At 37.1% G+C, this 15,489-nt stretch overlaps 1 protein-coding gene across 1 annotated transcript in view; it reads left to right on the top strand.

The window, feature by feature from the left end:
• Window positions 1-15,489, top strand: part of LOC113230807 (ATP-binding cassette sub-family A member 3-like) — a 36,501-nt gene that overhangs the window by 2,505 nt on the left and 18,507 nt on the right. Inside the window, exons 2-7 of the mRNA XM_026464895.1 lie at window positions 2,780-2,921; window positions 3,566-3,690; window positions 5,678-5,783; window positions 6,049-6,131; window positions 7,140-7,298; window positions 12,055-12,283. Coding sequence (XP_026320680.1) covers window positions 2,780-2,921; window positions 3,566-3,690; window positions 5,678-5,783; window positions 6,049-6,131; window positions 7,140-7,298; window positions 12,055-12,283 — 844 coding nt within the window. The remainder of the gene's footprint in view (window positions 1-2,779; window positions 2,922-3,565; window positions 3,691-5,677; window positions 5,784-6,048; window positions 6,132-7,139; window positions 7,299-12,054; window positions 12,284-15,489) is intronic.

The following is a 15,489-nucleotide window of genomic DNA, read 5'->3' as shown; positions in this document are numbered from 1 at the left end:
TCTCTCTCTCTCTCTCTCTCTCTCTCTCTGTGTGTGTGTGTGTGTGTGTGTGTGTGTGTGTACATAAGTTGACAAGTCCCATGTGCATGTATTTCACCAGCAACTCTTCAAAACTGGAACGCAGTAATGCTCATCACGTTAGTAAGACGCCAGTACTTCCCTGTACGTACTCTTTCACAAAGACCTCTTGTTGCTATTTTGTTATTTAAGCTTCTCTCAGTTCTTCACTCTCACTTCCCTTTCATCTTTTACTTTCCCGTAAGCCATGCGCGAATACCAAAACGTCTATACTGCTGTCACCTCGCAATACTCGCTTTTTTCTTTCTCATTTTCTGTATATGACGTGATTACCAACGTGAGCAAATCCAAAGTCAAAGTCAAAGAATAATTTTATTCCATAGATAAAACAAATTTACACTTGAAAATAAGCTACTACTCGCTACGCTGACTTCGGAGAAGAACGAGCATGAAACTCTAGGGATTGCTCTTTTCAAATTAACTTAAATGCTATGGAATACACTTTGAATCAAATTTGTGTGGAATCTACAGCCATGTCATCTTTCCATACATCTTTATCTAACACGTAGTCTTCAAATTTGTAATATGACTTTTCAATTAAAGTATTTTTAATGTAGTTTTTAAACTTAGAAAATGATAATCTTAATAAATGCTTCGGAATCTTATTGATACCTACTTGTCAGCTTGCTGCACCGAAGAGGCTAGTTAAAAATTGTCTTTCTAAAACAAGATATGGTGGAAGAAACTGCTGAACAATACTAACATGGTTATACAGGCCTTAAAATGCTTCAATTAGTCAGGCTTTAGGAAGATAGTCGCAGTAAAAAGATGTAAATAGGCTGCTGAGGGGACTTGATGGAGAGGGGTACCGATCTCCACTATTACGATTAAAATTCGAATGACGACCAATCTCTTAGACCATGTCGAGCAAAAATTATATTCTATAGCTGTTCCGTAGTTTCGTTAATGTGTTAGAGTCTCACGGTTAAAATTTGGGGATGTCGTTCCTAATCATAATGTTTGCAGCGATTTTTGATGGGTGATAGCTTTACAAATACTTTTTGCACCTCACTAGCTCCGGAAAGGCCTTCTTTCTCATTAGAAATCTGCACGCAAAAGCATTTTTTCCACGCTAGTGTGGAAAAGGTTTATGAAATTCGAACTTGACGATGGATTGTGGTGCACGTAACTTTTTGGAAAAGAGAACATTATGACACCACGTTCAACTTCGCGATTTGTTGTAGGTACATTACTTATGTTATTTATATCCGTTGGTATATTTTATTCTAAGTTGTTGACATTCATTTGACCACGATAACTAATTTTGTTTATTAAAACTGATTTGTCATTTTCTTGGCTATAGTGAGGTGAAAAGTTGTATGCTTCCCTCGGCAGCAAAGTTGTTTTGCGTCTCGTGGCTTGAAATCCTCGCTACGCTTAAGATACGTCAAACAACAACTTTCCAGTCTTGCATAATAAATAACTATTTTACATTATTATTCCACCCACAGAACAATAAATACAGTAGAAGTGGTTAGTAAGCGTCTTACGCGTGCCAACTATAGGTTTCAACAGTCCGCCATTTTCGCTTTGTATAGTATGGTTGTGTCATTATTTTGTGCAAATTCTCTAAAATCCTAGAAAAATGCATTGTTGTGCTGTTTTGGAGTGAAAAATGACAACCGCACCAAAATATTGCGTGTGTTGGTATTTCATATCATCGGACAGTCTTCTTTTAATACATTTTCAACTTTCTGTATATCGAAAAATGTTTACCCTGCAATATGGTCGCTTCTTGTTTAGAGAACTAAATTAATAACTCCAATTCGTCGTCGTTCAGCAATGAACCGCTAGATGGTAGCACATTGAAATTTCAATATCATATCAAAACGTCGTAATTTATAACTAATACGTATTGATGGTATTGAACTTTGAACGATATGCCAACAGGATAAAGTTTAAATTATATTAACAATCCAGAATTTGTTATTTCTTTTTAAATTTGAAACTACGATCAATCAATATCAAGATTTTTGAAGTGTTTCAAATGAAGAATGAGTGAGTTTTGGCGACATCGCTTCTCATAGTAATCGAGGCATAAGGGACTTCCATTGTTTTTTTTAGTCCGTGATTCCAGTTTTCCACATTACACAAAAGCGTTTTCTTTTTTTTTTTGTGGCAACAAACAGTCATACATGAAATAGTAATTATTTACATATATTCCTCTTAAAATAGACCTACAGTGCCAGCAGATTATAATAAGAACGTCTGTAACATATCTTATAGAGTTATTTGTAATGATAACATTCTTGTTTTATGCGTTACTAGAGTTTTACATTAGGTAATATCATTAATTAATCTTTCTAAATTAAGTGAGCATGAGTAACAAAGTATAATATCATTGATTAAATATATAAGACAGAGTTTAATAAGCGAGTACAAAATCATTAAATGTCATTTACAATTTGTAACATCGATTTTTTTTTTAATTTACTAAGAGTGGTGTCAAAGAAATCAATATTAGAAAAATTTTTATTGTACTTGTTGGTGGAACGGTAAATGAAAGAATTGCGTATATATAATTTCGTAAATGGTGGGGGGACAAATAGTGGTCGTTTGCGAGAAGACCGCATAGGAAGGCGCACACGAGCAATGAAGCGTATCCTGCTTAGAAGGGCAGATGAATCAATTTCATTATTCAAAATTTTGTATAGCGAAACTAAGTCAAACATTTCATTTAAGAATTTATTATTCCTTACAGGAATCACACCCACAAAACGAAACAAAGCGGGATCACAGATATTTAGACCTTCTTTTGTACACTCCAGATACTAATTCAACGCGACAGCTCATGGACGAAGTAGGGCCACAGCTAAATCTGGATCGTTTGGACCAACTATCTGGTAGGATAAGCTTATCAAAAGATTGTCTTTGTTAACTCTGTAATTAACTCTGTGCTGGAGGAGGGTGGGAGTCGTCGTGGAGAACGCTGCACGTTTGAATTTACCTTACTACCAAAGACTATAAACAAAGTGTCAAATAGCACAACAAAAACTTATATTTTTGGCATTGACTTACAAATAAATGGACGACGGGTCTAATCCAAAAACCACGAAAAAAATGTCCCAAGTCAACCTATTTAAACGTAGTGACATGTAGGTAAAGGAATATGAAAAAGCTAAAACGTTGAATTTAAATTGTAAAGTCATCGCAGTACTGTCTAATTTTGCTTGCTTCGCTGTCAGTCGAACAAACGAAGACAAAAGCGTGAATGACGCTCTGTATACGATTTTAACGCCCTATAAGTTCGGACACGTTTTAGCGCGGACCCGACGTCCATATAATTGTAAGTCAATGATTTTTGGTGAATTTATAATGTTTTGTAAAAAGCCATTGAACAAAAGTTGTTGTTTTTAGTTTAGTATAATATTGACTTGCAAGGTTGTTAGTATTATAAGCATCTAATTTAAAGTCATATACGCGGACTTTTTTCAATTAAAAAGCGAATAGACAAATTAGTTCTTGTTATATAATTTTTTCATTACAGTGGACTCCTTGAATACGAAAAAGTACGTGGGAGTTAAAAACGAAAGCTTTTTTAATACGTTTCTAACCACAAAAAAGAATTTGAAGTTTGACAAGTTTGCAATCGTCATATTCCATAATGTAGAGGTGAGCAGATATCGAATTCCATAGTACTTACAATTTACAGAGTAGAAAAGTGTTCTTTTTGGAAATATAAAATTTATTTCCTTATGACAGCAAGCGACGGGACGAACTAGTTGTGCATCTGGTGGTGAAAAACACAACTGTCCATAACAGTCGCAGTGCCACTCATAGCTTTATATCACAAAGATCTGAGGGGCACTGCCACTGCGCGTGATACCCTGAAACATTTAAGTTGACAAGTCCTATATACCTGTAACTTCACCAGCACCCTTACCTTTCGAACCGGAACGGTGTAATGCTCACACTACTGCTTGGCGGCAGAAATAAGTAAGGTGGCAGTACTTCCCTGGACAAACTCTTTCACTCTACTGCCACTGAATTGCTGTTCCTCTATTTTCACGATTACAAAAGTAAATTGTGAGTTTTTGTTCGCCGTTGACGTCACTTTTGTGTTGTTCAGGGTGCGGTCGGGGATAATACAAATCCGCGTACGTAGTACTGGTAAAAAGTGTGTATCTGGACTAAAATAAATTACTACAGGGCTAACGATATTACTTTGGTATTTCAATGGCTACAACTTTTTTGCTCGGCAAACATTAAATTTATGTTGTCCACGAACTGTTAACAATAGATTCCCGTAAATCATCACCACTAATTTGGTTGCCACCATATTTACGCGAATTTGAATTGGCCACTAAATTGTTGAAATGGAAACTCATAGGTAATCCAATGCTAGTTACGCGTAATTAGAGTAGAATAGAATAGAAATCATTTATTCCTAGAAACACAGTACACATGCATTTTATAATAATAATAATAGTAATATTAACCTAAGGATTTGGAACTAAATATGTACATATAATATACAGAGTATAAAGCCTGTGTGCTGTGCTGCCAAGGAAACCGCGACCCACTCAGCTTGTTGTTCTTTCAAGTGCTACGACGCAGATTTTCAGCGGATCCGGACACAGAACACACGTGCCACGGAACATAGTAGGCGACACTAAAGACATTGGCTGACACAGGCACATAATCATATTAATTTAAACACAAAACATGAGTGGTCTTTCCCATTAAAATACAATAAATGTAGTTACCATTTAAGAAGTACCATGTCATGCGCAACAAATTACAATACAATTGATTGGAAATTAATATGATAAAAAAAGAACGTGTATATATTTAATTTGATAAAATTATAAAATGAGGTTTCATTAATTAATTGAGAAGTTTGATTACAATTAAACAGACGAACAATATTAAACTAAAACGCATATATCCCCGGCACGTCAATTGCTACGATGGATATTTTTAAGAGAGAGCAGAGGAAAAATTCCTAATCTTCGATTTGATTTTAGAGGGGTATATCCACTTTAAAGTTAAAAATAAAATATTGTATGAGTAACTACACGATATATTCAAGCATAGACACTAATCAGAAACATAAAACAATAAAGTTTCCTCGATAAATCAAAATCACGAAATGACCTCTAATTTTCACATTTTTTCGATTTATCCTCGAAATGCTACAGGTTATTAGGACAAAAATTAGATAATTAATTATATTTATGCATGATCGACAACTGTCACTACGGATTTTTTTTAATCCCTTTAGTTTTAGAGTTAGTCCGCTAAAACGAATTTGGTACTTTTAATGCGCAAAATTCAACATCGTCTGTCGCATGTCACGCGAACTTCAGGCATACATTTGTTTCACAAATTTGGGCGGAGCCAACGTCAAAACTTTTTTGTCATGCTCCCTCTTAAAGATTTAGCAGATACTCTTTGAGTAATTTTTTGAATACAAACATTAAGGAAGCGTTTCTGATTGGCGGAGGTATACTATTCCAGCATTTCTGGTCAGCATAGCGAAAGCTACCTTGAAAGCGCGCTGTTCTGTGACGGGGGCATACGAGACGAGATGCATGTCCAACATGCATGGATGAAAAACTTAGCTTGTTGATGACTACGCACTTCTGTTTGTTAACAGAACACACTGCCCAGTCATTTGCGATACACTATAAAAATTAACGAAGAAAGCTACATACATGGATATCAATCGATGTACTTTCTGATGAATTCTCACAAAAACTTTGGTATGAAATATTTTTTAACTACTTAGAGCTTATGTTACACGAGCTGACGACGCGCGTTTACGGGCGCCGTAATCATAAAATCTACTAGTAATAAATTCGAACAACCAATAATGAATAAAAATATGGTTTTTTGCCTCTCCTGAAAAGATTTTGAGTTATTCCCTTTTTCACTAGAGGCACTGATATAATCCCCTGTGGAAGAAATTTCACTCCACTCTGTGTAACCAATCTTCATCAGTTATAATACATATTTCTTACATTACAGACAACGACCATCTCCTTTTCATGCGCGTCCAGTGGGCGATAGACTCCAGCTACCTCGAACTGCAAGGCGTCGACATTAAAAAAGTATGTTCAGTCTCTTGGCCTATTAATCCACCAAAGCATAGATGAGATTTGTAGAAACAATAGCCCGCTTTACACAGTGACTTTATCGCACGTGACTAGGAGCGTACAGGATTCATAAAACACATATAGAGGACAGAAAAATATGTAATATAATAAAAAGAAAAATAAACTAGCGAAGTCGCAGCACTGCCGAACACCCAGTTATGTATGTGTTTACTCAGGAGCAAACCGTTAATTTTCAGCTACAACCTAGAGGGTACCGCGGATACGGTAAGCTAGCTGACGCAATTTCCATGTTCTAATCAAACAAATAATAATTTCGAAACTAAATAAATACGGAAGATAATTAGAGATGCCACGAATAGTGATTTAACCGAATACCGAAAATTCGGCTACGCTCTCGGTCGAAGCGCCGAATATTTGGCTGTCGAATGTTCGGCGTAAGAAAACTGTTCGCCTAGATCGGACGGCAGATCCTTATAAGTGGTGATCCACAAACGCAACGCAATATCCAAGGCTGTCAAAATTTGCTAAGATTTGTCTCTCGTCTTCGGGCTATAGTGTTTATAGTGAGAGGCTATTTTCAGAGGCAGGAATTGTTTATGAGGAAAAGCGCAATCGTTTGTTACCACTGTTCAAAAAATTGTTTTCATTCATCACAACCTGTCACGGATTGATTTTTAGTTCTAAAGCAATAATTTGTGATTCAAATACATGCTACATTTTGAATAATATGTGCTTTTTTCCATTATTTGATATTTGAAATATTATTATTAAATATATAACTAATTAAAGGAAACTAATTTAGGAAATCATTGGCAGTGAAAAGGCGCTGGCTCAGCATAACGCTGGTATTCTGCCAGAACTGTGTTAAAAGAGACGCCACTCGTCATCTCAGACAGTCCTCTGGCGTTATCGTTTAATGTGATAAAGATTATTATTTATATTTTTAATCGATATTTGTCCGATGTCGGCGAGCACCGTACCTAAATATGGTTTTTGTTCCAGTTAAAACTGTCCGTGCACGAGGTGGACGTATCGTCTCAGAAAAAGTTGGACAGGGAAACCATCTCCGTAATGGTGCACATTGCTTGTGTCATGTCACTTTATATACCCTTCGTCCTTCTAATGGTTAAGTTGCTTCAGGAACGATGTTCTGGCGTGCAAGTAAGTTTTAGGCTGCGGGGCACAAACTGTCTCGTCTCTTGAGTCCTGAAAATCCTTCCACTGTTACTCAATGGTTCTTCACTTTGGTAAATTGAGTAGTAAAACCATTGACTTACAATTATATGGACGTCGGGTCCGCGCTAAAAAGTGTCCGAACTTATAGGGCGTTAAAATCGTATACAGAGCGTCATTCACGCTTTAGTCTTCGTTTGTTCGACTGACAGCGAAGCAAGCAAAATTAGACAGTACTGCGATGACATTACAATCTAAATTCAACGTTTTAGCTTTTTCATATTCCTTTACATGTCACTACGTTTAAATAGGTTGACTTGGGACATTTCTTTCGTGGTTTTTGTATTAGACCCGTCGTCCATTTATTTGTAAGTCAATGAGTAAAACTACTTTTTTTGACATTCACACTTTGCAATTGATCGCTGATGGCCTTGACTGCGCCATCGGACAAAAGGGCGAGCTGAAAGCTCTTCATCCATTAAGATAACTTAAAACTAAGTAGCGGGCCTGAGGGCGCCAAGCGGGTGGAGATGGGAAAAACAGCTTATTTTTTTAAACGTTAAAACCTTGTGCTTTTTTTTAAAAGTTTGCTTTTTAAACGCTTTTTAGTTTGTTTAGAAGAATGTTTAAGCGCGTAGACTTTTATTGTTAATAATCTCAGTACAGAGTACTAGAAAAACCGACCTCAAAAGTACGTGGAATTACATATAATTACCAAGTTTTATTGAAATCGGTTACCTACCGGAAAGTGCGCAAACCCGGATTCATCCCCTAGTTCGGCACTATACGGGACTTGACACAGGAGATAACAAAAATCGGTTCTCACTACTGAAAGTAAATATAAAGAGAAAAACGCCTTGAATTGGAGAATAGCAAAATCGCCATTAAAATAATTGCTCCTTGTAATAAAATTTAGGTGCTATTTATAAAAATGAATCTTCATGCGTGGACAGCCACCCTTAGAGGTAGATGATTTTTTTCAAAATTAAATGGGACCACTATAGAGGTACCTTCTTTCCAACAAAAAAAGAATCATGAAAATCGGTTCACAAATACCGGAGTTATTTATTTTATTTTATTTTTTTTTTATTATTATTTAGAGTTATTGCGTAACATACATACAAAATAAAAAACATACAGTCAAATCAAGAATCTCCTACTTTTTTGAAGTCGGTTAAAACAGCTTGCAACGTTGTGTGTGTGTGTGTGTGTGTATGTGTATATATATATATATATATATATATACAAACTGTATGATAAAAAGTTTTTTGCGATTTCTGACATTTCGAGTACTCTTACCTCAGTTGGTCCCATAGAGACTATTGATCCTTAACAGAGACCGGATCGAATGGCATAAAAAAAGTTTTGTAAAAATTACCGTTTGTATGGAGTGTTTGGGGTGTGGTTTTAAAGTCAAGATCTGAAAAATCATCGAACGAAAAAATACACTTTGAATACATAAAATACACTTTACAAACACTATACACTAAACACTATACACTACTCAAGTATACTTTGCGAACTGAAGGCAAAAATGGCGCAGACAACTAGCAAAATATTGGTAACTTACATTGACGAAGTAGTTCTAGTTTTTAAATAAAGGTGGTGTTGTTCGTATCCTATACGAGACGGTTGGTACCTGAGGGTTAATTTCTAAACCATTTGAGCTATGTATATGAGTCCGGGGAAAATCTTTCTAGTACATCACAAGATGTTACTAATGTCAATAAAACCAACTAAACCTATTATTTGCTCTCTTCAATTTACTGATGAATTTACCGAGGATTATTTTCTATAAATAAACATTAAATTAAATAAGTTACATTTACACAACTAACGAAGAGTATACAGACAGCTCTGAAAGGTACAAGGTTCCAGCTAGAGAAAGGTGACTTGTTTTTTATTACACGTAAACACTTATAATTAATAAGATTGCGGTTATTATATTAACGATAACAATGTTTATTTATAATATAAAAGGCATATCGATGCGATATGACGCTGCAGTTTTCCGATAAGGTTAAAGCCTACAGACAGTTCAATAGACACATATGGAAGTCCGTGTGACACGACACACGGGTCTATAATACCAATAATATTAAAGATACCATAGAGCGGAACAACGGCTCCAAAGTGTTTGCAAGGGACATGTCTATTACGCAAAGTCAGTTTAAAAAGCTGAAGACGGAGGTAGGCAACGTTGTAACGTCCAAGCTAGAGGTTCTGGGGGAGATCTAGAGGTTTTGTATCCAGCTATGTGCCTCGGTTACTCAGCCTGTTGCTGATTCTAAAGATTCTAGACCCAAGCTGATCCGACACTATACTGAGGATATCCCGGACATCAGTCTGTACGAGATTAGGATGGCCCTGAAACAGCTAAAAAACAATAAGGCACCGGGTGAAGATGGAATTACATTCGAGCTTCTGAAAGCGGGTGGAACACCTGTACTAAGAGTCCTTCAGAGGCTCTTTAATTCAGTCTTGCTCGAAGGTTCTACGCCAGAAGCGTGGTGATACTCTTCTTCGAAAATGAACATAATACCCTATTGAAGAATTACAGGCCCATCTCGCTTCTAAGCCACGTTTATAAGCTGTTTTGACGAGTCATGACGAACCGTTTCGCGCGCAGATTCGATGACTTCCAGCCCCGAACAAGCCGGTTTCCGAAAGGGCTTCAGTACCACAGGCCACATCGCCATACGCTGCGGCAGGTTATACAGAAGACCGAGGAGTATAACCTGCCATTATGCTTAGCGTCTGTGGACTATGAGAAAGCCTTTAATTCGATCGAGATTTGGGCAGTGCTACAGTCTCTACAACGGTGCTACATTGACTATCAATATATCGAAGTGTTGTAGTGTTTGTACAGAAACGCCACTATGTCAGTTCGACTCCAGTATCAGTGCACAAGGCTTATCCAATTATAAAGAGGAGTGCCACAGGGAGACATCATTTCTTCGAAACTGTTCACCACTACATTAGAAGATGCTTTCAAGTTACTGAACTGGAAAGGACTCGGCATTAACATCAATGGCGAGTACATGACTCACCTTCGATTTGCTGACGATGTCGTGGTCATGTCAGGATCGTTGTAAGGGCTTGGCACCATGCTCGGTGACCTCAATAAAGTTTCCGAGCAGGTGGGTCTAAAAATGGCATGGACATGGACAAGACGAAACTCTCGTATATCGAATGTCCATGTCGTACCCACCCCTATTACAGTGGGAACCTCTACTCTCGAAGTTGTTGACGAGTATGTCTACCTCGGACAAACCGTCCAATTAGGCAGGGCCAACTTCGAGAATGAGGTCAATCGTCGAATCCGCCTCGGTTGGGCAGCTTTCGGGAAGCTCCGGGACGTCTTCTCGTCCGCAATACCGCAGTCCTTGAAGACAAAAGTCATCGAGAAGTGCGTGTTGCCAGCGATGACCTACAGCTCTGAGACGTGGTCACTTACTATGGGCCTCATAAAAAAGCTCAGTCACGCAACGAGCTATGGAGCGAGGAATGCTCGGCATTTCTCTACGTGATCGAATCAGAAATGAGGAGATCCGTAGAAGAACGAAAGTCACCGCTATAGCTCGAAAAATTAGCAAGTTGAAGTGGCAGTGGGCAGAGCACATAGCTCGTAGAACTGACGGCGGTTGGGGTAGAAAGGTTCGTGAATGGAGACCACGAACCGGAAGGCGTTCAGTGGGACGACCCCCTACTAGATGAACGGATGACCTGGTAAGGGCGGCGGGTAACCGATGGATTGGAAATCTTTGTGGGAGGCCTATGTTCAGCAGTGGACGTCTTCTGGCTGATATAATAATGATGAAGAATGTTTATTTATAAATTCACAACTAATGAATTGGTTACAATATTTTTTTTATAAGTCGAAGTTAAACAGTCACAAGATTATCCTTCCTTCTGAACTAGGGGATACTGTATCTTAGGAAGAGGAATTCGAGCGTGGGCTTACTGTGAACTTATAATTTGTATAATTGATATAATAGGAAATGAAACTATTTTTCCGGATTTAAATCGCGTATACATATTTGTTTTTTCAAACAAACCGACGTTTCGGGGCCTTTACAGGTCCCATGGTCACGGTTGACTGAGGTGATACAGTCTTCAACCAGTTTTGTTTGAAAAAACAAATATACGCGATTTAAATCGGGAAAAATAGTTTCATTTCCTATGTGTAACAATCGCGAAAACCTAAGAACTCGACATAATTGATATAAGTTTAATAGCATTAGGTGATTTAAGATTTGGAATGTTAATATGTGTTTGTGTGTGTGTGATTGTGTGTTTTTTTAGTTTTTTTTTGTCATACGACTAAAGTCAAAGTCAAAGTATTTATTCATGTGTTACAAATGATCTTAAAGTTAAAGTAGTATCAACATGACCCTGTTAGGGCGCCGCAATTTAACCATATGTACTTAAACAATATCTTTTCTTTTTTTAAATTACAATTACTAATACAGCCGCTATCCACAAACGAAGTATCGCTTTGTTGATCAAACAGCGCTGAAGCGAGGCTATTCCTTCTTATTGTCATTCGTCATCTTATAGCATTTTTGGGTTACATTTTTGACTAGTCGCAGCTATGAAAGATTTCTTTTTATTCACTCCTTAATAATAGAGCTGTACTTAGAGTAGTTTATTTATGATTCGCTAGCTTTTGTAAATCAGCAACGGGCGTTGCTGATTTGAATGAACCTTTCTATTTTATTAACCAAAAACAATTCTTTTTCAGGAATTGATGAAAATTATGGGCGTATCAGCAAATTTGCTAGATCTATCGCATTTCCTCGACGTGCTACCAACGGGTCTCGTTTTCAGTATAAGTGGAACCGTATTCCTCACTGTTGGAAAGATAGCTGTAATACCAGATACAGATCCTTTGTTAATTTTCATTATGTTACTGCTGTATTTCATCTCTGTGATGGCATTTGCATTCGCCTTCAGTTACATTGCTAAAACTGGTAAGTGCTTCTTTTATTTACTTATGCTCACCAAAACGATTTAAAATACCCTGTTTCTTTTTTAAAACACTTCTATTGACTTCATTAAGCGTCTGAAACGATTTCAAATGTTTCCAAGTCGATTCATTATAGCGCTTTAGTAGGTGTGTAAGGTATCATTGTAAATAACGCTCATTTAATATAATTCTTTTTAATATACCTAAACATTTTTGATATAACTGTTTACATACATTCTATGATTTCGTCTTTGATTACAATCATTTATACCCTAACACTCATTATAAATAACAAGATTCTTCTTCTTATTATTTAAGAGCTAGGCTCTTGTCGGTGGAGTAATCTCCAATCGTCTCTATTTAGTGTTTTAGCCTTGATTTCCTGGTGCGACACGACATTAACTTTTTCCTTTATCTGATCTAAATAACTTCGTCTCGATCTTCCTCTGCCTCTCTTTCCTGCGATCTTCCCTTCTATTGTTTCTAAGAAAACTGTCGTGATGTATCAGATGACCAATTTCCCCCTTCGGTTCTCTATTATCTTTAATAAACTTCTCCTTTCATTCACTATAGTTGACACCTCGTAATTGGTCTTTCTTTCCGTCCAACAAGATTATTAGTGAAGCTGAAAATGCTTTAGATGAGGATGATGTTCGGAAACTTATATGACTGAATACTATATTTAGATTTGAGAGATTTATGGCTTTAAAACCCAACGTCATATCTACTTTGGAATGGCGACTGATCAGGCCAGCAAACTCGGTCTAGGGTGAAATAAGACTATAAATTCTAAGTATTCCAGTTACCACGGCCACCTACCAACCTCGCCTGCACGCGGTGCACCCTGCACATAGTGAAAGAGGCTCTGGCCACACTTGAAACAGAGTATTCCCAAGGAGGTGTGACGTCAGGCACGAGGCCGATCATAAAACACCACCAGGGTTTTAAAGCCAGCTGCGGCGCTCTTCAGTGACTGCACGCACCATATAATATTTTCACTTAAAAGCAATACTTACAAAAATAATTCATAAAATACATTAAATATTGCACGTTATTACAAGATTACATCTTGCAATTTTTTTATGAACTATCACAGGGATCATCCTAGAGAACAATTGTAGTTAGCTCAGAACCAGTAACATTATTAATATTGACGGTGACTGTACTAATCGATCAGTAGGTCCAATGCCAGTAGTCCAACTAGTTGGACCACGGGCAATGAATGGAAAAGCGCGGGAAGCTTAGAACAGCCAGTACACGGGTGCTCGGAATGGCGTCTTAAAACCATTGACTTACAATTATATGGACGTCGGGTCCGCGCCAAAAAGTGTTCGAACTTATAGGGCGTTAAAATCCTATACAGAGCGTCATTCACGCTTTAGTCTTCGTTTATTCGACTGACAGCGAAGCAAGCAAAATTAGACAGTACTGCGATGACATTACAATTTAAATTCAACGTTTTAGCTTTTTCATATTCCTTTACATGCCACTACGTTTAAATAGGTTAACTTGGGACATTTTTTTCGTGGTTTTTGTATTAGATCCGTCGTCCATTTATTTGTAAGTCAATGCTTAAAACAGACTGGCTGCAGGGAAAGCACCGGTGCGCCGGTCTCGCTGCGTGTGCGCCAACACCAGGCACCGGCACTTAAGTACAAATGAGAGTTGTAGGAAGTGTATGTATTTAGTGAAATTAAAAATTATATTAAATGAGCGTTATATCTATTTAAGTTTGATGTTCACTCAAATGAAGCGTACCCCTTTAGTATAGGACATAAACGAGTTGAAACACTTGCAGTAGTAAAGATCTTTACTTGTGACACTCATTGTTCAGAAATTTCCCAGTGTACAGAAATTATTTGAAACGATACATTTCGCTGCTCTATATTTATTATAGATCAATATGCAGTGACGCTATCCTCATTGGCATACATCGTGTCATGGGCACGAATGGAATTGCTAGTGATAATGATGAAGTCAAATGTGTTGTTGCTGTACGTATCGGGCTTGTTTCCGCACATACCCATGTCTTGGTTCTGGACGGAAGTCATCATGAAGGGTAGACCATTAAGGAAGAGCAGAAGTACAATTTTTGACATTTTATTTATACATTATAGGTGTTGTCTGCGCAGGGGATGGTATAAATAAGGGCATGGTTTGATTTCAACTCGTGTATTTAAAAATTAGAAATGAACAGTACAGTGCATTGACTTACAAATAAATGGACGACGGGTCTAATACAAAAACCACGAAAAAAATGTCCCAAGTCAACCTATTCGAAATTTAAATTGTAATGTCATCGCAGTATCGCGCTGTCAGTAGAACAAATGAAGACTAAAGCGGAGTGTCGCGCTCTGTATACGATTTTAGCGCCTTAAAAGTGCGGACACTTTTTAGCGCGGACCCGACGTCCATATAATTGTAAGTCAATGGTACAGTGGTAAGCGTTTAATGTCGTCGGCGATCGAGTGAATACAGATACTAGTTTTAACCGCGGCGCGTCTCGCGTTTCTCTTCCCCTCTTAGCTGCGCCGACAGGTGTGGTCACCGTAGTTGAGATGCATGTATAACTAAAAATAAGCTAGGATAATCACTGTGACATTTCATAAAAATCTACACAATATGACCTTATAACGACGTGCACTAATTTACGTATTTCATACAATGTTTTTATAAGCCTCGTTTTTAAATGCCTTTGTTTAAGTAAATTCATTAAAGTACAAATAACACCAAATCAATGTTTATTTGTGAGAAATTATTGAAAAAACTTTTTTTTTTAATTCGTTAATTCATTACGACAACATGCATAGGTTACTTCATTACACTGCATTTGCTAGAGATGTGGTATATCGATAAAAAGTTTTCGAAAATTTAATGAAAAAAATTTATAGTGCGTATATTTATTTTTAAAGTATGAATTTTAATCCTAGGCAACGAATTAATATGTCAGTGTTATTACTTTTTGAAACCTGTAAATTAATGATATGATAAATGTATTTTGGAATTTTCTAAATTATCTATTCAAATTGCATTTGAATAGATAATTTGTTTTTAATTAATTTATACCTTCAAAATAATATAAAACGCTTCACACATCGTTCAGAGTACGCCGATGAAATAAAACTATAAGAGAGAAATATAAGAGAAGAAACTATAAGAGAAGTTAGTTGGTATAGCGTCTGGCACGGTATGCAAGAAGACGTCGGTTCG

The sequence above is a fragment of the Hyposmocoma kahamanoa genome, unplaced genomic scaffold, assembly GCF_003589595.1.
Source record: "Hyposmocoma kahamanoa isolate Upper Pololo Valley unplaced genomic scaffold, ASM358959v1 64, whole genome shotgun sequence".
NCBI classification, from domain to species: Eukaryota; Metazoa; Arthropoda; class Insecta; order Lepidoptera; family Cosmopterigidae; genus Hyposmocoma; species Hyposmocoma kahamanoa.
The sequence above is the reverse complement of the archived record's forward strand: the minus strand, read 5'-3'. Positions and strand labels throughout refer to the sequence as shown.